The sequence below is a fragment of the Rhinichthys klamathensis genome, unplaced genomic scaffold (assembly GCF_029890125.1).
Source record: "Rhinichthys klamathensis goyatoka isolate OS25496 unplaced genomic scaffold, OSU_Roscu_1.1 h1tg000076l_1, whole genome shotgun sequence".
NCBI classification, from domain to species: domain Eukaryota; kingdom Metazoa; phylum Chordata; class Actinopteri; order Cypriniformes; family Leuciscidae; genus Rhinichthys; species Rhinichthys klamathensis.
In genome coordinates, this window is record NW_026606618.1 from 377,656 (window position 1) to 399,652 (window position 21,997).

At 38.6% G+C, this 21,997-nt stretch overlaps 2 protein-coding genes across 3 annotated transcripts in view; one reads left to right on the forward strand and one right to left on the reverse strand.

Annotated features, from left to right (window-relative positions):
- Positions 1-21,997, forward strand: part of LOC130085185 (cytosolic carboxypeptidase 4) — a 257,663-nt gene that overhangs the window by 33,272 nt on the left and 202,394 nt on the right. The window lies entirely within an intron of this gene.
- On the reverse strand, positions 237-20,107 carry LOC130085186 (kelch-like protein 25). 2 transcript variants are annotated; one of them, XM_056250803.1, is made up of 4 exons: positions 19,954-20,095; positions 17,457-17,567; positions 13,774-15,621; positions 237-1,079 (listed from the first exon to the last, which is right to left on the reverse strand). In XM_056250803.1, the coding sequence occupies exons 2-3, from the start codon at positions 17,518-17,520 to the stop codon at positions 13,808-13,810; spliced, it is 1,878 nt and encodes a 625-aa protein (XP_056106778.1). In that variant the 5' UTR covers positions 17,521-17,567; positions 19,954-20,095; the 3' UTR covers positions 237-1,079; positions 13,774-13,807. The 2 variants fall into 2 exon arrangements, with proteins under 2 accessions (XP_056106778.1, XP_056106779.1); XM_056250804.1 differs by lacking the exon at positions 17,457-17,567 and having other exon boundaries at positions 238-1,079; positions 19,954-20,107.

Here is a 21,997-nt window from a genome sequence, read left to right on the forward strand (position 1 = left end):
GACAACCCCCCCATTTTCCAGACTTATTTTTTGGGGAAAAAATCTGGTTTTCAACAGAAAATATTTTTAAGAGCAAATTTCCGAGGCGTTGTTCCAAATGCCTCGCATCACCCGAATATAAGACGACCCTGAATATAAGACGACCCTGAATATAAGACGACCCCCCATTTTTCAGCCTATTTTTAGGACAAAAACCTCGTCTTAAATTCGGGTATATACGGTATATATATTAAAATGCTGACAGAGCTTAACTTGTATTGGACCCAGAATGTTCTTTTAAACATAATCCAGCGTTCAAATCCAGGAAAACTGTAACAAACACCAAAGCCCTCATCATCCATCATATAGTCTCATGTGCAATTTTTTTTCTTTACTCTTTTGTTTTTGTCACAAACACATAAATTAAACGCATTTATCAAATGTTTAAACCTTCAAGAAATCTTAAAACGAGAGAAAGTCCTTGATAATACATTGTGCTGTAGAATCTATACAAGTACCAGTTTAAAACTCATTTCACAGATACTTAAATAAAAGTCCCGCAGGAATTGTACCTCCTGCTCGAGTAAACTTGCAGTTTCCCATGGGGATGTTCTGCATATCTGTAGATGCTTCAGATGTTTCGTTTAACGCAGTGTCCGTAAGGCGTTTTGGAAGCAACATGAACATGCTGTACTGCCATTGAAAGTGAAGAAGTAAAGTTTCACGAAGGAAAATCATGCTTTAGTTGTCGTTTGTCATAGTTCACTGGAATGTTCTTGACCTTGTTGGATTGCAAAAGAGTCTCCAAAGAGCAGATATTGGTGCAAGAGTGTAGTGTGTCTTTGTGCCTTTGTTTGGCAATGAACAAGCATGGCATGAGTTAGCATTGTGCTGTAGGGAAAAGGCCTTTGTGGCCTCTCTTCTGGAGATTTTTTCAGCTCTTCTCTGTGGCTCCTCTCAGCAGTGGATAGACGGTTTGTTTTCGAGAGTGGCCGTGACCGACCGCAGCCACACCACACCCACCGAGCAGAGCTTTAGGCCAGCCAATGACAATCCAGCTCTCCTGCTGTCCATTCAGTGTAGCTAGAAGACCATGACACCTGCAATGAGAGACGGCACAGCATGAAACCAGATTTCCTCACAACTCCAAGCCAATCTCTGTAATTTGAACCTAGTCATTGCACTCAAACTTGATGCAATCGTAAGAGGCTATTTAAATGGACTGGGAGAAAAGAAAGGGAAGACAGGAAAGCACATTTCTTGTGATTCTCAACCAAAGTATTGAGCTTAGTCAATCTTTGCAAAAAGTTTGGAATGGAAACAAAAGTGTAGTTGCTTTTTTCCCTCACGAATAAACAAACCTGTTTTTTTGCAGTCATTCAGACACAAAGTGAAGAATGTAGTCTGATTCACAAATGACTGGATTCTTTTTAAACAAACAGCATAACCAGTGTAGACTAATTCTTGAAACGACTCCTATGAACTGGGTTTTCTAATGAGTAGAGTTATAAGTTTGACCCAGTATGAAACTGTCCTGTATAACAACATTGGCCGAGAGAATTTCTTTTACAAGTATGAAAAAGACACAACTAAAATAAATTTAAAAGAATCAATTGTAATCAAATCAAGATCTTGTGAACCAGAATCAAATCTGTATCGATACCATGTATTGATATACCATACGAGAAACGTAGCTTACATTATCTGCTGTTGCAACGGAAAAAGGTTGTACATGTACTTAGTTGGTACCAAAAACTAAAGAGTTTAAAATCGAACAAGCACACAGAAAAGAGGAAATGAGACTCAAAACCTGAATCTAAAACACTTTGAAATTATTTTGAAAAAGTAACGGGATCAATCACGGTCATCAATGAACCTTGCCTGTTGTTGTGTCCGTGGAGAACATGTGGGATTTGCAGTCTCGTAGCACTTTAAATGAGTCTACGCTTACAGAAGATTTAAAATCAATCGCTTACATCAGCTTCACATCCCACCAGTGCAGCTCGCCCAACAGGGGTGTCTGACGGCCTCTAATTCAATTCTCATCACCTCTAATACATTCCAATTTAAAGCTAATGCCTCCCCTAGAGGGTGTAAGCGGTTAAGCCACAACAATGAAATTATTTCAGAGCCTGCATTGACAATGCCATTGACATATCCATCAAAAAGGACTCCTGCTCTTTATGAACCAAAAACAAAGTCAATAATTTGCAGATCCCAGGTGTGGGTTTCGCCTTAAATGTGTCCATCTGCTTTATGATTCATTAGTGTGAGACTCTGATCTGGCATAATAGCTGCCACATGCACTTAAAGGGAATGCTGTTGTGTTGACACTCAAATACTTTTCAGATGTAGAGGATAAAAATGCTGTGGGTAGAAATGAGGTGGATTTTTGCCTTAGGTGAAAAGCTCAAGGTAAATCCCTGTGGGCAGGTGAATGGAGTGTATAATTGTATCTTGAGAAATACTATACTGGTCTACAAAGCCCTAATTAAAAAACACAAAAATAATAAATAAAATTAACGACCCATTCGGAATTCAACCCTATCATTTTATTTTTTTCCCCATTTAACTTTTACACACAATTTCAAACAAGTTGGTAAAAGACTAGAATAAGTCTTTTCAAACAACTAATGTTTTGTTGATCAAACCTAAAGAACAAATGGCAATAGTGGTGTAGGTATGACGTCAGAACCCGGAAGTCTAATTTGCCGCTGGTTCCTTTGAGATTTTCCTATGGGATTTTTCAATTTAGGAGTAAAATAAAGCCTGTGGTAAACAAAACTTGGCTAAACTTTGACGTTTTGTCAAAAAGTATAGTCAAGTTTAGCCTGGTAACACCAGACTCTGCTACTTCACTTTGCTTCGTAGACAGAGTCTGGAATGGCATCATAGAGAAGTGTTTTCTCTCTCGCTAGGGGGCGCTTGTCTGAAGTTTAAAATCATTGGTTACCCGTAAGCCAATTATATACGTTTATATATGACGTATGTTATGTGCCAACACAGCCGCATCGAACCACAGACATCATGCATCGAACTCAAATCTATGATCGAACTTCCACTGTAAACCTGCTGTAAACACTTGATGATGCGAGCGAAATACCGGAGTAAACATGGCTGTAAACGACTTTTGCAGATTATGCGAAGTTAATCTACGCATCCACGGTACAATCAGGGCCTCTAAACTGATATTTGACCGTAGAGAGAAACAAAAAAATATTTGCAGCCAACTGTCAAAGTTAGGATTAGTTCTGTTAAACACAGCTCTTTGTTCATCTCGAGTCTGTCGGAAATGCTGCAACTTAATTGCAAGATTACAACATGCCATGGCAATATTTAAGACCTGGAAAAGAAAGGAGACACTGACCTGTCAAAAGGCTCCCCAGTTTCTCGCTGACGATCGGTAATAGTTGATAAATTAAACTTTTCCCAAAAGGAGTAGGGCCACAACATCACCTCCATTCAAAATGTTTAATACACACTCTTCTTGTCCGGGCTTCAGTTTGCTAATGCCGGTAATATTCTCCACAACTGAGCGAATTGCATCCGCGTCTCCATATCCGCGGTCGTTTTCGATTTCCCTGACCTAATCTTAAACTCGGCGCTTAGCGACTACGTCACGGCTTTCAGCCCGCCCTCTGTTCGTTGATTGGCCCGGCTGTTTTCAGGCCGGAGGAAAACGGATAGATAGGCCGCTGTCTCAGACTGAGTACAGAAGCGAAATGAAATTGAGCGGAAGTACAAAGTCTGACGTAGTCAGGCTAAGTCAAGTTATGTTTACGACAGAAAACCCCATAGGAAAGTCTTAAAAGAACCAGCGGCGAAATGGTCTTCCGAGTTCTGACGTCATACCTGCACCACTCTATTGCCACATGTTGCTATGCTATATGCAACTGTTTTTTTAAAAGTATTTTATTTATATATAAATATGCACATTTAAATATATATATGCACTCTTCAACACAAGGGCAACCACAAAACTACCAACATAAGCCCTTCCCTTTACTCATAAATGCAATAAAAAGGGTTCATTTCAACATTTACTCTCCTGATCGAGTCCCATCCCGCAAACCAGAACAATGCAGTCTCAATTGCCAGAAAAAAACTGCCACTTCGGTGTAGATCAGTAAAACATGTTGCAAACACTATAGGCTTATACTTATTAAAAACCAGACTTTGTTGTCTAGATGGGTTAAAGTGGACATGGCATTACTCCCTAATACGGTGATGGTAAAGGATAAATATTGGTATAAAGACTGGATTACAGTGAGCAGTGCCATTCCAGGAAACTGAGAGCATCTGCCTCTCGAGCGTGCAAATCCACAGCTAGTTTAAACAGGGCACCATGACCAGGCAAAGCTTATCCAGCCTTCACCAGACTGTGTCAGTGCTAGGTGGGTCAGAGAAGGTGATGTGCATGGGAAATCTGGGCTTTTGCTACCTGTATCGGCCTGTTTCCACCAGTTGGGAGAACAGTGTACACTGCCAAAACATCGTGTTTCCTGCTTTAGTAACATGCATGCCACAAAGAGAGATTAGATTAAAACAACCCAATCCGATTTATGGGCTCTGTAACAGGAAAACAATTAGCTGGTTTAGTTTTTCTAAAGCCCCCTCCTTTAGTGGATGGGATGGGAGGTTGTGGTGGTTGGCAAGAGGTCAGAACTGTTACAACTGGCAAATTACCTGGATTAGTTGAACACAATGCTGCCAATGAAACTGCACTGTTGGCAGAAACAGCAGTAACTAAGTCTTATTGAGGACATATGGGATGTGCTATAGGGGTGTCAAAAGAGATGACATTACAGGCCAATGCCTGAATATTCCCTATTATATTTACCTGGAGCTTCTGGTCATAATTCACGTCCTGTAAAGTAATCAACAAGTTTGATGCTACTTTTTAAAAGCATAAATAGCTCATGCTTTGGAAACAACAATGACATTTGAAAACTATGATGTTGCTTGGGCAATTTCTGACCATTTATCCAGTGGTCATTCTGAGGAAAAAACAAAACTGTGCCAGCATTTTCCTTCTGAAATTACACAAACAAATGCTAGTTGATTCCATCAAACACAGCTTAGGGAGATTCCCGAACAGAAGTGGTTTGAGAAAGTCCACTGTCAAGTTGTAGTGCAGAGGAAGGCCTTTGTTCAGGTAAAGTGTTGGGGGTGGGGTAACTGGCCTAAAATTACCTGAAAGTATGTTCACATGCATAGTCACAGCAGATTTTGTCAGTTTAAGTATCCATTACATAATGCATACAATTTAAAAAATAAAATAACTCATGCTTTTTAAGCCTGTATGACTTTTTTTCTGTGGAATATAAAAGATAATACAATTTGTTTGTTTTGTATTGTTGTTTTTTTGCCTACACAATGGAAGTCAGTGGGGTCCAATCTTCATTGAGTTTTATTGTATAGCCAAAAACATTTTATTTTAAAAATATCTTCTGTGTTCTGCAGAAGAAAGTTAGGAACAACATCAACGCGAGTAAATTATTTAAATTTTTGGGTGAACTATACCTGGAAATTTTTTTGCAGTTTATAAACTATACTATTCAGAAAAAAGATGTATATAAATAACGGCTCATGAATAAAATATTTGACAATGCGTGGCATGAAAGAAAAAATAATAATGTATAGGGACTAACATGATACAAGCTTTACATAAGCCTTTTCATTTAATGGACAACCTCTGCCAACTAAACTCTAAAAGCTTTTCTTCATTTTCTTTCCTTTTTTTTTTAGGGACGTTAGGTCTCTAGAAAAACATACTATACCGTGAATGAAACTTGATTTACAGTTTTCACCAAGGCTGTCTGATTATGACTAATAATGTCAAATTTAGACTGTGGGATTCAATTATCCTGTTGTCTAACATGATGCACAGCTTTCCGAAATGGATTACATTCAGGTACTCCTCTCCTTGTCCCTGGCCGCTGCAGGTTTTAAAATATTTATAAACTGAAAGTGGAATCCCAACCCTGCACATGCAGGCCTTTAAATCATTTATGAAGCTCATTCTTCTCTGTTTTGTTTTTCATAATGACACAGAGACATTCCACTTTGGAGACCAACAGCCATTTTAAGTGTGAGACCATAGAGCTGGGCCACCTAAACTCATCTATGAATTCTTCATTGCTTCAACTCAGTAGGAGTTTGAAACACACCAGCCTTTGCTTTCCACTTCTTTAGTTACTTTATCAGGAGAGAGAAGGTTGTGAGGCTGAACAGGGTAAAGAGATGAATAGGAGAGTGTGGGAGGTCTATATAATACTTGAAGAATTTGAAATCTGCCATCTTTGCTCAAGGGCGGTCAGATCTGCTGCAAGGTTGTTTTTGAGTTGTAAATAACTCAATCACAAAAAAATAAGCCTCGAGCCCAAGCTGTGATGTTAAAAGCCGCTTTTCCACCTTTCGGGCCGAATGGTTTAAAGACCGGTAAGGAATGGTTCCAGTTAAATTCAACTTGAGCCTGGTACAGCATGGCACGCATACAAACCGCTCTCGGCCCGGAATTCTTAGACCCTTTTTACACAAGTGCGTTTTCGTTTTAAAATGCATAACTTTCTACGGTTCGAAAACACTGCAGACCCCGTTTTAGTTTGAAAACTCTGGGGTAGCGTTTCAGTGTAAACGGACCAAAATGGAGACTTTTGAAAACGAAGGTGTGGCTGCTCACATTACGCTACCAGAACACGACAATAACAGAACAGGGCTGAGTTTCCCAAAAGCATCGTAAGCCTAAATTGATCTTCGAGACCGTTGGTGGCTATTGTTCTGCAATCAACTTAGGCTTACAATGCTTTTGGGAATCGCAGCCCAGAGCCGTCTCTCTCAATGGTTCTGTAACATACCAGCCTCGATGACCGTGTAAACAATAACGAGGATAGTTTTCATTTTGAAACGCTGTTTTTAAATGAAAACGCACTAGTGTAAACATGTTTGGCTAACCTGAACCGTAATGGTAGAATGCGTGTAGTGACGTCGCAACTCAGGATTGGTCACTGTCTGTTGCATGGCTACCATTCTTTGTAGCTGGCCAAGCATGCTATTTGAGCGACTAAAGCACAAATTAATAATAAAATTAAAACAAATATCTCATCATCCTCCATAAAGCTATTTACATCAAATATTGCCTGTAAACTCTTACGTTACCAAGGCAACAACTGACACATTTGTATTCAATTCCAAAGAGCTTCGTTATCAGCTCGGAAATGAACGGTTAAGCAAAGAAAACGGTTTGGCCTGATGGGGAAAAAGAGGCCAAAGACAGCGGACGGAAAAACACCAGCTTAAATATAAAATTAAGCATCCTTTAAAAAACATCTACTATAAAGAAATATTTGCTATTTCGCTACACACCGGTCAATTTTAATACACGTCAGTGGGAAAAAAAATGCTATCAGCAGAGTAGCAGAGCCATGCTAACCAGCTAAGCTTTAACCCTTTGGTTGGTACACATTCAACAATGTTTATTCTCTTCCTGTGGGCGTTCCTGGAGGACGCCGCTGCTGCCAACATCCTTCGGTAGGCCTGCCAGGGCGTCCTCCAGACATTCTGATTTTGAGCCCCCTGGGGCTAATTATAAAACCCAGCTTTTGCTGGGCCACCTGCTTCTCTGTGAAATGAAGCACTTGTGGTGTGAACGGAGTTGCTGGCTGGTGAAGAGTGTTAATGATTACTCACAGAAGTAATCATTTTCTAATCACCAGGAGATGCAATGAGACGGCTGTGGTCCCTCCCCAGGCAGTCTTATTCAAATGACACAAGTGAGAGATGTTCAGCTGACTGTTATGACGCACTCATAGAGACCATCGGCACAATTGTAATTCCTCAGTATTAGGTTTAAGAAGCAACAACCTTTGCTGTGTCCCTATACAAACCAATATGCAGGCAGACCATCATTCAACTCTGCCTTCAGGCAGACAAGGGGCTCGCTGGCTTCTGAGAAAGGCTGTTCATGCAAATATTTTGTCTGTAATGACCTATTAGCCCTGGTCTTCATAAGTGCTGACAGACAAGATATTATGATGGCAGAAATGATAATGAGTCTAAGATGCCTATAGAAGAAAAGGTATCTCGGCATCTCTTTTTCGAGATGCCGAGAGCTTCGCGGCAAACTTTGACTTGACAGAGACGTTGCTCTTGCATGTGCTTTATTAGACAGCCGTTTGGAAGCTGATGTGAATAGCTCCTCACAATGCCGAAACCATCAAAATCAGAGACTAAGCAGCAGGTAGATTTGGCATCGGAGGAGGAGTACGTTAGCCTAAGTCGAGTCATTGGGCTAATGGATCAACAAAAGGATATGTTCAAGGAACTACTTCAGCAACAACAGGAGATTTTTAAAGGATTTCTAAAAATGACAATGGAAGCTACAAACACCCGTATGGATGCAATATTAAGGGACATTCAAGAACTCAAAACAAGCTTACAGTTCACGCAAGGTGAGGTGGACAATCTGAAGGAAGAGAATGTAAAACTAACTGAACGCAACAACACATTGCAATCTGATGTTTATAAAGTCTGCGACAGTATGCTCATCATCAACGATAAAATGGAGTACCTGGAAGGACAGAGCCGCAGAAACAACTTGGTCTTTGAGGGAGTAAAGGAATTGCCGGGGGAGACTTGGGCCGACGCGGAGGAAAAAGTGAAACAACTGTTGACGGAGAAGCTCCAGCTGCAGCACACGGTGGAGGTGGAAAGGGCCCACCGCGTGGGGAAACCGGACGGCGGAAGGGACCGGCCGAGACCCATTATCGTCAAGCTTCTGCGTTGGAAGGATCGAGAAACTATTTTGCTGCGCGCAAAACGCCTCAAAGGATCAAACATTTTCATAAACGAGGACTATACGGACTTAGTTAAAAAGAAGCGAAAAGAATTGATGCCAGAGTTGAGAGCCGCAAGAGATAGGGGCGATATTGCTTTCCTGCGTTACGACAAACTAATAGTTCATCGGCGCACCAGCACACCAAACCAAGTTTAAAAATCAGGATAATCGGCATAATTCTGGTATGTTGAAACATTTCCTTTCACATGGCCTCCATCAAGACTTCTAAAGCAATCTCTGATTTTAAACTCTCATTAAGGAAAAATACTGAATTAAATGGTCTGGATATTGCATACTCACAATATGATTTACAGAGTACTGAGATTGACATTGACCCTGAAAATAATTTCTTTACGAGATCTGTTAATGTCTGTCAATATTACACAGAGGATGATTTCAATTGTACATTTAAGTATGTTAATACCTTCTCTGTAATTCACTTTAATAGTAGAAGCCTTTATGCAAACTTTGACCACATTAAGAGTTACTTAAAACAGTTTTCAAAATTCAGTGTGATTTTGATATCAGAAACATGGATACGTATTGATACAGAAATGGATTTTAGTATTGAAGGTTATGAGTTTATAAGTCAGAACAGAAGAAATAAGCAAGGTGGGGGTGTAGCTATGTTTGTAGATTTAAATTATGGTTTTAAATTGATTGAAAATATGACTATGGTGGTGGATGATATACTTGAATGTCTAACTATTGAAATTGTAAGGACAAAAAAGAAAAATATTATTGTAAGTTGTATTTATAGAACACCTGGGTCTAATATAGATGTGTTTAATAATTGGTTAGAGGAGCACTTTTCAAATTCAAAGCAGAAACTTATGTTTGTTGGAGGTGATCTTAACATCGATCTGCTAAACCCAAATAAACATAAAAAGACTGACGAATTTATTAATACTCTATTTAGTATAGGTTTGTTTCCTCTAATAACCAAACCGAGTAGAATTACAAACCATAGTGCTACTTTAATAGATAATATTTTTTCCAATGAATTAGAAAGTAATACAGTCAGCGGACTAATGATAAATGATATCAGTGATCACCTTCCAGTTTTTGTATTACATAAAAATGCTTATCAAAAAAATGAAGAGGAAACTATGTATTTGTCTAGAAGGGTAAAAACAGAGAAAACTATTGAAGCATTTAGAAAGGAACTATTAACGCAAGACTGGAGTATTATATACAGAGAGAATGACACTAACAAGGCATATGATGAGTTTGCGCGAGTATTTCAAAAAGTATATGATAAAAATTGTCCAATAAAAAATCACTGTGAAAACAGAAAAGGCATAGAAAACCCATGGATGTCAAAAGGATTGCAGAATGCATGCAAGAAAAAAAATTCACTTTACAATTTTTTTTTAATACATAGAACCAATGAAGTGGAGGTTAAATATAAGAAATATAAAAACAAATTGACAGGTATCATTAGAAAATGTAAACAGGATTATTACAATAAATTGTTAGATAGCAATAAGAATAATATTAAAGGTTTATGGAATATTTTAAATAGTTTAATCAGAAATAAAACTAGAATGAACAATTATCCACAATATTTTAGAGATGAGGACAACATTATAAATAATAAGAACTCAATAGTTAACAAATTTAATAAATTCTTTGTAGATGTTGGCCCGAATTTTGCTGCAAAAATTGCAAATGTTGAGACCTATAATTGTGAGCTAATAGACACAAATCCTAAGACATTGTTTCTTAATCCTGTTGAGGAAAATGAGATATTGGACATTGTTGGAAGGTGTAAAAACAAAACCTCAACAGACCACTATGATATGGATATGAAGACCTTAAAATGTGTTATTGAAAGTATTTGTAAACCGTTAACATACATTTGTAACTTGTCATTGCAAACTGGCCAATTTCCTGATAGTATGAAAGTAGCAAAAGTGATTCCTCTGTTTAAGGCAGGGGATAAGCATCTCTTTACTAACTACAGGCCTGTTTCTCTTTTACCACAATTTTCAAAAATTTTAGAGAAGGTTTTTAATTCTAGACTAGATAGCTTTATAGAAAGAAACAAATTACTCTCAGACAATCAGTTTGGTTTTAGGAAAAATTGTTCAACTTCACATGCACTCTTTGATATAGTTGATGAAATAACGAATGCTGTTGATAATAAGAAATATGCAATAGGGTTATTTATTGACCTAAGTAAAGCTTTTGACACAATAAATTATGACATATTGATTAACAAACTGGAAAAGTATGGGATTAGAGGGGTAGCATTACAGTGGGTTACCAGTTACTTAAAAAATAGAAAACAATGTGTGACAATAGGAGATCATCAGTCGAGTTGTCAAGAAATTGTGTGCGGCTTACCTCAAGGTTCCATTCTGGGTCCAAAATTATTTAATATGTATATAAACGATATTTGTAAAACATCAAAAATACTGAGATTTATCTTGTTTGCAGACGATACAAATATTTTTGCATCGGGTGATGATTTACAACAACTGTGTCAAATTGTTACCTTGGAACTCAAACGTGTTAATATGTGGTTCAAACAAAACAAATTATCACTAAATTTGAGTAAAAGTAAAATGATGATATTTGGCAACAGTAACACCAATGCTCAGGAAGCAATCCAGATAGAGGGTGTTGTTATAGAGCGGGTGCATGAAATAAAATTTCTTGGAGTTATAATAGATGATAGAATTACTTGGAACTCTCACATTAAATATACCATCACTAAAATATCAAGAAGCATTTCTGTAATTGCTAAAGTAAAGCATATTTTAAATAGTAAAGCATTGCATACTTTATATTGTTCTTTGATCTTGCCTTATTTATATTATTGTTCTATGATATGGGGTAGCACTTATAAAAGTACATTAAGACCAATAGTAATGTTGCAAAAAAGAGTTATTCGATTAATTCATAAAGTAGGGTTTTTGGACCACACAAACTCACTATTTTTAAAATCTAAGATCATGAAGTTTTATGACATTGTTGAGTTCCAATCATTACAGATATTATACAAAGCAAGGCACAAATTGTTACCATGCCAAATACAAAAAAGGTTCCAAGAACGTACTGGTTATTATGATTTACGTGATGAATTAAACTTTAGGACGCAGAAACACAGCACAACTTTGAAAAGTTTTAGCCTTACAGTCAATGGGGTACAATTATGGAATAATTTGGAGATAGTGATAAAACGAAGTTCAAACATCAATCTTTTTAAATACAAATATAAACAAAAGATCTTTGAAAAGTATAGAGAAGAAGAAATGTTTTGTCATTAGGGGTACTTCTACCATGACCAGATACTTGTTGTCTCTTTGTTGTTGTTTTGTTGTTTTGCACTTTGTTTCCTTGAACCATTGTGAAATGAGACATTTTCTTGTATAAAATTTTTTTTTTGGGGGGGGGGGGGGCGCTTATAAGCTCTTTTGCTTCAGCTCTCTCCTTTTGAGCAGAATGGTTACTGCTCAAATAAATAAATAAATAAATAAAATATTATAACGAAGCTTATTGCATTTCATTTAGTCAATACGTTTTTTTTTTTTTTTTTACAGTTCAATGCAAACGAGTGCTTTACATTTATACTCTTATGCTTTTGTTTGATAGTAAAATAGGAAGCTTATAATGGAAATGATGTGAGAGTTTTCTTGTTTCTTGGGAGAGTGTAATCATTATAATCACTGTTTTAATCATTAAACAGTATTTTTACTCTTTTTTTTATGTCTATAGTGATGCATTGAAATAAATTATTGGCTGAACATACTAGGCCAGATAATTCAAATTAGCCGTCGTTTAGAATGACTAAACAGATTTTATTTTGTTTACACAGAGAGAGGCTCAAATACAATAATTAATTTTGCACAATACATCTATATCTTTAAAAACTGAAATTGGGCTAATATCTGTACCTTGTCAAGAATACACAAAAGATGGAAACTAGTAATTTCTAAAACAAAGGTGGCAGGTACCTTAAGTGACAAACCATTCTCCCTTCACACATAAGAAATACTTCCTCTAATGAAGCACATAAATAGCTCTTTATTAATGCACCACCAGCCAAAGAGAATGATTGCTTTTGGGCATGGGGACTTCAATGCACAAGAGGGAAATGCAAATTCTGCAAATTTGCAAATCGAATTTCAATTGTTCAAACTGTTTCTGTTCACACCTTCAGCCAAGACTGTCCTCTGGCCACTGAAAATTTTCAGTGGTCAACATTTAAGCGCAAAAAAAAAAAATCATTGTTGTGCTTTAGATGGTACAGTTGATGGGGAAACAAAATGCTTTAGCAGCTGTTTCAGCAACAAGAAGCACCCTCCTCCCTAAATCTCTCTACACTGAGTCCCTCATTGCAGCCTGTAATTACAGAGATTAAGCCACTTTGTGCTCTCACTCAACCTAATAGCCAATTGACAGAAAAAGCTTTGTAATGTAGATCACAAATCAATTTTTCAATGGCTCACTAGTGCTGACGCATCACTATGATCCTAAGTGAGAATTCATGAGATGTTCAAGCCTCAACCTTCAACCCTCTTGAAGATGTTGCCCTTCAATGACAGCCGCTGCTCTATAATATTCCTAGACATCCAGATGGTTTAACACAATCATTTTCTCTTTCAAAAACCTCAATAATAGGAGCACTCAGCCGCTTTCAAAGAAGGCTGTCAAGCCCCAATTTAACATTTTGGCATGCAGTTATCTTGACAGAAATCATCGTTTATGTGTGAAGGTCGACAGCCTGCTGACTTCTGTTGTTACTCTGCTTAGAATCATGATTCAAGCACTTTTCAGTGGAAGCACCTACAATGCAAAATGATTCAGTTGTGTGTGTGTTTGTGTCTGTATATATAGATCAGATAAGGTAATACAGATACTTGCACGTTCAGAAAGAATAGTAATTTCAGTATAGAGTCTTTCAACACACAGGAGCACATCACAAATGAAAGAAAAGCCAAAAACCTTACCCAGATCAGCTCCATACACTTTAATTGGAGGCGACTACGCAGGAAGATGTTTCCAGGTGCTGACAAAAGCAGTTGGAATCAGTGAATAAGGCACGGTAGTTATACTGTTCCAGCTATCCGACGTCGGATCATAACAATCCAGGGTTTTACACCGCTGTGTACCGAAGTACCCACCGACCACATAGAGTTTATTACCAGAGGCCACAGCATGGCAGCTCATTCTTTTAGAAGTCATGTCACCTACACGCGTCCATTGATTGGTCTCGCAATCAAATCGGTAGGCGGACGCTGCTGTGAACTCGGTGTCACCGCCCATTATGAATATCTGACTGCCGAGAACGGCAGCGGCGGTGTATCTCCAGGGTTGCGGGCACTCGGCAGCTATGGTCCAACGGTTCTCAACAGGGTCATAGCACTGGACCTTTGAGGCCTTGTCCCTGTGGATGGTTGTTCCACCAAACACAAAGAGTTTCAGCTTGGCACTGACCACTGCTGCATTGCTGACACCATCCCTGAGTGGTGCCATCATTGTCCATTTGTTGGTTAAGGGGTCATACCGCTCAACCTGTTTAAGAGATACTGAAGGGGAGGCTGGGAAGACACCTGCTATAGCAGTGTGACCCCCCACAACATAAAGGCAGTTTTCAAGTTCAGCCGAGCCATGTCCAAAACGTGCAATTAGCATTGGGGCACCTTTCGACCATTCTTCATGTACCGTGTCATATATCCAAACATCCTTTGACACTCCATTTTCTGACCCCCTTCCTCCTGTCACGTAAACTTTGCAGCCGATGGCACATGCACTGAACTCCTTTCTGGGACTGGGAAGATCTGATTTAGGGATGATCTCTTTTGCTTTGTGGTCCACTTGGTAGATCTTATCACACATAAACGTCTGACCCCCAAGAATGAGAAGCGTGTGCCCAGCTTTGCGAGGCCTAGCGCAGGGGCTAGTGACAACGCCGTCATTCTGCAGAATCTTTTTCTTACACTGCATGGCCTCATCAACAATCTGTCGGCTCCTTTTATCTGACATCACAAGTTCCTCACATGCCACGGCCTCAATGAGGCATCCCGAGGGCAACAACGCAAGGCGTAGTCCTCGCAGCAGTTCAGGAAGATAGTCTCTGCGGCTGTCTAAGTCATACCTAACCCAGCGCATGACCGCATTGAACACAATCTGTTCATCTTCAACCTCCAGCTCATCACTCAGGATGAGATCCAAAAGCTTGTCTTTCGAGAGGCCACAGAAGTCTTCAGTGTCTCGAAGAGTCTCAAAGTGAATGAGGCACATCCTCCATGACAGCTCATAAAGGCGCTTGCACTGATGAGCGTCAGAGAGCAGCATCATTCCTAAGCAGTTTGATGAGTGCAAATTCTTCTCCAAAAATTCTGCTGCTGCATCACGGATATCATGAAACTGTAGCATATCTCCAGCCTCGAGAAGTGACTCTGCATTCTCCTCATTGATGATGACACGTGAGGAGTAAGCAAAGTCCAACAGCAGCTCCAGAACTTCTGGGTGAACACTGTCACGAAAGTTAACCTCGTTGTCAAGGCTTTCACGGAGGCCACCGCTGAACATGGCTTCAAAGTAGCGACTGCAAGCAGCAAGCACAGCTCTGTGACAGGGAAAGGAGCGGTCGCCTGCCCATAGCGTTACATCTGTGAACATGCACTGTTTGCGAAGGGTATTGAGGTGGGTGAGCACACTGTCTGGATGAGAGGGCTTGTGGAAGAGCGAGATGTTCATGGAGCCTGTGCTCGTCCTCGACTTGCGGTTTTCATGGACGCTGACTGACATCTTTTCCAGCACGTCCAAATTTTCACTGGTTCCAATATCCCGAACTAGGAAAATAAAAAAGCACAACACAAGAGGTTAGCAAGTGATCTAAAAAGTATCTTCAGTATTGGAGATGACTCAGTGCTGTACATGTTTATGCCTGGCAATATTATGTTGCTGTATCAACAAAATCTAGAGCCAAGCCAACTAGTGCTAGTTTTCAGCTGCAGACAACGTAACTATTAATCTTGGATGATTAGCATTAGCTTAAATGTGGTTGTAGTATTTGTCATGCCTTGGCTCAATAATCTTTTACAAGCTTATTTTTTTGTGTATAATGTCTAGAGATTGAAAATGTATTGCCTGGATGACATTTTTACATCCTTCACTAGACAAACTTTGCTTGACATTTTACTAGATATTACCAGCTCTTTCAGCAATGAAATATTACTTCAACAGTTAAGTTCACTGTAAATTTGTTCAGAGGATCTGAGAACTGTAATCCTTCTTTACACTGTTAAGCCAACACAAAGTGCACAATTAATCAACTCAGTCTCTAATTCTTACATTTTATGCTGACAGGTTGTTACACAATTGAGATTTGTAAATTAAATCAGCAACCCTTTGTTTTTGGCAAACAGAACCTCAGAAATTCAATAAGACCATAATTACAATGAAAACCTAAAGAAAAAGAAAAAAAATGAAATCGCAAGAGAACATCTATTACAATTAAACAAAGAAAAAAGCAAACTATTCTTAAAAAATAAAAATAAAATAATCCATTTAGGTACCAAAATTACTGTTTAGGTTATCAATCTTACGTAGCAACTTTACACAGCTTTTCAAGTAAAATAATCAATTACAGCTTTGTAATTAACTGTAAGGGTCGTATCATTTACTTACATTGTTTAATTACAATGGTAAAAAAACAAACAATCACAGACATGTTTATTGAACACATAACTGGAGTGACAACAACCAGTCCATATTGGTGTTCCACAGACATGCTTTAGCACCAAAGCAAAAAGCACGGTGCACTTGCAATGTAGACAGCACAACACCCAATATACACTGAGTGCAATGCAGCAAAACTAGAACGCTCCTATTATGATCAACAAAGCATAGTGTAAATTAGATGACTTAGTTGATTAACATTGGGAGCATTCTCGAGAGTTACCGTATAATGCCATCAAAATTTGAAAAACAGTTAGGCTAATGATAAAAAAAAATTAATACTCATTTAGTAAAAGACAAAAATGGCATGCAGGTGCCCTGCAAAAGTTTATTGAAACTACTGAAATAATTGGAATGATTCCCCCCCCATTGGTGCAGCCCTACAACAGAAACTGAATATTTTAACATTTAATTTGTTAGGTTTAAAAGGCTGTGGCAGTTAAAGGCACAAAGCGCAGGTTATGTGACTTGACATGAACAAACTGCCAGAATTTTCCTGTCAATTAAATACATAACACCCATTAAGTGTTTTGCTTGGTCAGGTTTGCTTTTATGCAGCGCATGATTTGGTGAAATCCAGACAGTTTTGCCCTTTCTGTCTAGGTTTCAGCTGCAAAGGTTCAATGTTACCAGTGGCTCTTTGTGTAACTGAATGTGCTTACATGCAAACTGGATTCTTTAACTGATGCGGTTTGAGGTTATTGTGATGAGAGAGGCGCGCAAGCATGCACAAACATCAGCAGGGTCTTTATGGATCACACTCTCGAGTTGACATGAATCACAATGCCAGAGGTTGACCACAAAGGATGCAAGGTCACAGCTATCCGTGCAGAAAGCTATGAAGGGGGATAAGGGCAACTGGGAGGCTGGTATTGGAGGGATTGGATGCAGGGCTGTTGATGGGTGAACGAGAATAGGGAGCAAGCAGGTGTCTAAAACCACTTACAGCGACAAAAACTGCTGACCCACGCACAGGCACTGACAGTGAGGATCTGAGGGGGGGTCTGCATTGGTCCCAAAAAGCGTTCCCTCAACAGACCAGGTTGACAGAGTTGTCCTTAATGGGACCAGGGAACAAAGAGAAATTTATTTATTTTTTATTTCCAGGCATTTCTTGCAAGCTATGGCTTTCGTGACAATAGATTAAATGTTGCATAATTCCACAAGAGTTGACTTATGGTCAGGTTTGTGGCTGACTTAAAAAAAAAAAAAAAAGAGCTGAAAAAGAAGCCTAACTATTATTTCACAGCTTGATGAAACTGCCTTGGAGTTCCTGCATGGTTCATCCCATCACCCATGGTAACCATCACTCAACAACAGCATGAGCTGTGCCAAAGTTGCTGAATCATTCAATGCGAACAAACTAACTACCTATCCATGCGGATGTTCTCACCAGCATGAATGACACCTTTTAATTGCAATGCCACTGAGAGGCTCAGGCACAAAGGTCTTATGTTCTTTGAATGTTCTTCCTGTGTAAACATCCAAGCTCCTCGGACTAAATAGCTTTTCCAGGTTCTTTTCACTGAGGATGTTGGTATTCTAGAGCTGTATTTCAGTTAAGCTACAGCAAAGGAGGGAGGGAGGTGCGTTTTGTGTGTTCGAGGAAAGTCAAAAGCTGGCAACCTCACTGATTTGAAAAAGCTCAATGAATCACTGGCCTGCATGAAGTCCATCATCATCAGGACCAAATTCTTCTATCAGCACTCAGCCTAAAACATTTTACACAAGTATGTGGACACAGATGTTTCTATGCAAGCTTGATTATGTGCAGATTGTGCACCGCTGCAATTCAAAATGCGGCAGTACAGAGCACGTTCTTTTTGTTTCTCCAAAAGGGGTGCTATAGCAGATGTCTTCTGGATATTAATAATTACAATCACTATCGAAAACACAGTCGCAAACATTTTTACTTTTAGAGGAACAACAGCTTGTCACTGGGACAGTACCCTTAAAGGGACAACTTTGTACCTTATCTACCCCTAAAAGGGGCAAGTTAGTACCATAGACCACTGATATGTTCCCTTAAGATACTACTATAAACCTTTTAGGGGTAAATAAATAAGGTACAAAGTTTTCCTTTTGAGGGTACCGTCTCCTAGCCGAACACTTCACTAGTTGCTACAGACAATAGCCTACTTAGAATTGAGAATGAGAAACTGCATAAACTGTAAATTGAGTTTGCTGCTAATGTTACAGAGGGTTTTAATAGTATGGCCATTTTGGTGGTGATGTCAACAACAACTTTAGTGAAAGAAAGCATTAAAAACAGTCCCGTGTTTGGTTCCTTATTTCTTAGAACTACATAAATCAGTGAAAGCAGCATTTCACAAACCTGCAATGACACCCAGGACTGAATCCCTTATTTGACACCCATTTTAGGGCATACAGCATCTAAAAATGAGCCGATAAGTGAAATCGGTTGTTAAATTATAGAGCATACCAAAACTTTGTGTTAATAGGGAACAAAACTGAGAACCACTGGTAGTGTAATGCATAAATGTAACAGCTGAGTAATTAAGGCGAATATAATGACAATTTTAGGGTCATGAAAACTTTGCAAGAGCAGCCAATATGAGGTTAGATAGGCTTGTCTACGTGAACTATGACCGATGCAAAAATAACCGGAATGAACTTCAAATACTGCCGTTATACATGAACCATGAACCTTGTATGATGCATTGTGAATTTCCTGACTCTTATCACACAAACATATTTGAATTGTGTCAATATTCTGTCGGAGCAGGTGTACTGTGGCGCGGGCTTGGGTGAAAATAATAATAAAATACAATACACAATTTTACCCTAGTTATTCCCTCAGTTAACATGTCGCCTCCTTAGACTATAAAAAGTCAACATTAAGATAACTTACATAACGCAATGAATAAGGCTGGTTTGTAATAAACGGCGACTATTCGAGACTTCAGAAATGCGCGCACGGAACTCAAGCTAGAGTTAGCCAGCTCGCTAGTGCGTTAAACAATGTAAAACGGTAACTGGATAACTTACAATAAAGTAAAATGTAATTGTAATATAAAATAATATCAGTAATATCAGAAATGACAGATTAGGGTGCGTTTAATTTAAAGCGACCGCTCAGTAACGATACTGTGAATGAGAGGAGCTAATGCTGTTAGCGGAGAGTTGTAACTCAGCGTATTGACATGCAGAGAAAGCCTGACAAACTCCTGGTGATTAGAGACACGTAAAGACGCTGCTTTCCCTGTAAGCGATAATTATCTTCCGATTTACACCCAGGTGTTCACCAGTCCCTATCCAGCTCACATCTAATCCTGACTGATTGTATTGGCTTTTCCAGCTCTGCCCAAAACAGGAAGAACAGTGCAGATGTTGGTAACGTTAGAGTGTTAGTCATCTTAACTTAAGCTTCTTGCTCTAAATATAAGACTTTTTTTTTTTTTAGAAAGACATGCCATACTTACAGTGTTCTGCGCGTTAGTGGCAAATCCTGACGTTGTGCGGTTTTAGAATTAGGGAAGGAATCATAGTTTAGTTCACCTCTTGTCTGGTTGGCTGTTACTTTGTTCACATTCCAGTCCTCACTGATGAAAAACTGTGGAGTCTCCTGAGGTAATATCCAAAAGCAGGGGAATGTGTAAATAGTGATTGACATGCCGTTGTCCAATCACGAACTGAGACTTTATGCAAATATACATTACAACCAATAGGAACGTTCCGAGCTGAAAGTCTGCGCTGTTTTCTGTGCAAAGCAGCCAATGGCTGAACAGCAGGAGGAGCGTCGGGGCGGGCGATGACACACAAGGCATCACAACAATTAGCAGGGAAGTATTGTGACTTTTTTGTGTTCACATACGCTTTTTAAATTGCTACAATAAAAAATATGCATTCAACTTGGCAGTATTTTGGCAAATATGTGATTCTATTTGAATAATAGCCCATATTTTTTAGACATAATTTAAAACTGGCCTTATTTTATTCCCATTATATAATTAGCAAGCCGTTCATACGGCACTGAATTAGTGCTATCTGTACTTTTATCCCTTTCCATGTATTTAATTTTATCCGTGTACATATTATACACTTGTAAATTTAGATTTTTAAATGCAATGCCTTTAGCTCCATCTAGTGGGATTGTTATATCTATGATAAATCATAACACACACCTTGAACTCTGTTTACCTCTCAGATGATAGACGCATGTCCAAGTTTCCATCACTATGCATCCAAAATAAAAGTTTAACGGGCCCTGCTGAAGTGAACGCATACTATAGGTATTAATTGCATTCAGTATTAATCTTCACAAACAAACGCATCTTCAGTTCTCATGCTATTTGAAAAATTATCCACTCTGTCCTTCTTAAACTGCAAAGGCCTATTTTCATGTATGAAATCCCAGTGTGATATTCTAAAGTTAATATAGCCTAGTTAACGTTAAATAACTGACTTATATTGTCACTGTGCTGTAGATGAGATTCTAAACAATTTTAAATGTTATCTCTTAAAGTTATTTATTTATTTAAACAAACATATTTAAATATATTTAAATCAACATATTCTGTTAACATAGACAACCCCTACTTTTTTGGGGTCAAATTCTGCTCCTTGTGGCCTGAGGGTTTATGAGTTTGAAGCTATAATATTTTATATTTTAATGCTATTTATTTATATGTTTGTTTACTTTTATTCCCCAATGGTAATATACTTCAAAAAAAAAATTTGCAAGCATTTGCAAGGGGTGGGCGCTTATAAGCTCCTTTGCTTCGGCTCACTCCTTTTGAGCAGAATGGTTACTGCTCAAATAAATAAATAAATAAAGCAGGGAATTATTTTAATGAACATCAATATTTTAGGTTAAAAGTGTGTGTGTGTGTTGGTATGAATGTCTATTATCACTTGGTTGCTCTCTTATTTTTCTTTTTATTCCACAGTCAGTGCTAATGGTCTGTTTGTAAATGATAACTCTTTGGTTGCATTCCATCACTTGGTGTGTTCTGGGTTCATCAGCCTGTGAATGTTTAAAGTCTGTCCCTGTGCTGCTGAAGCATGTGTAATACGATCAAGTTCACTTCGATTCGAGTCTGAATGCATTTTCTGGGCCAGTGCATTGAAACCACTGCCTTGTCTCTTGCTTAGCTAAAGTGATGGTTGAATTTCATTGGTGGCCATAATTAACTATGTTCCATCTGCAAAATCACCAAGGGAGTATCCGCCATTAGATGTCTAAACCTAATCTGAGACCAAAGGTTCTTTGTAAAGAAATGTGCTGATCTTATTCTTCTGTGTTAACATGCAAGACTGGCAGAGTTTTGACGGCATATGCTGCGATCATTAGGAGTCAGATCATGAAATCGTAGTACTATAATAAAGCCACAGACTTACTGCAGTGCTTACAGCAGCTTTTGCTGGGGTAAAAAAAGGTTTAGGACTTGAAAGGCACGCATGTAAGACATATCTAATTTTACATGATGAATAAGTGCCATATTAAACCAGACAGGGACAGCCAGG

Bases quoted from the DNA above. Each gene is read 5' to 3' on its own strand.
- LOC130085186 (XM_056250803.1), bottom strand. From the start codon at position 17,520: ATGCAGACCCCCCCTCAGATCCTCACTGTCAGTGCCTGTGCGTGGGTC. The intron at 15,622-17,456 runs GTAAGTGGTTTT...TTATTTTCCTAG, and splicing joins GGTCAGCAGTTTTTGTCGCT to TTCGGGATATTGGAACCAGT.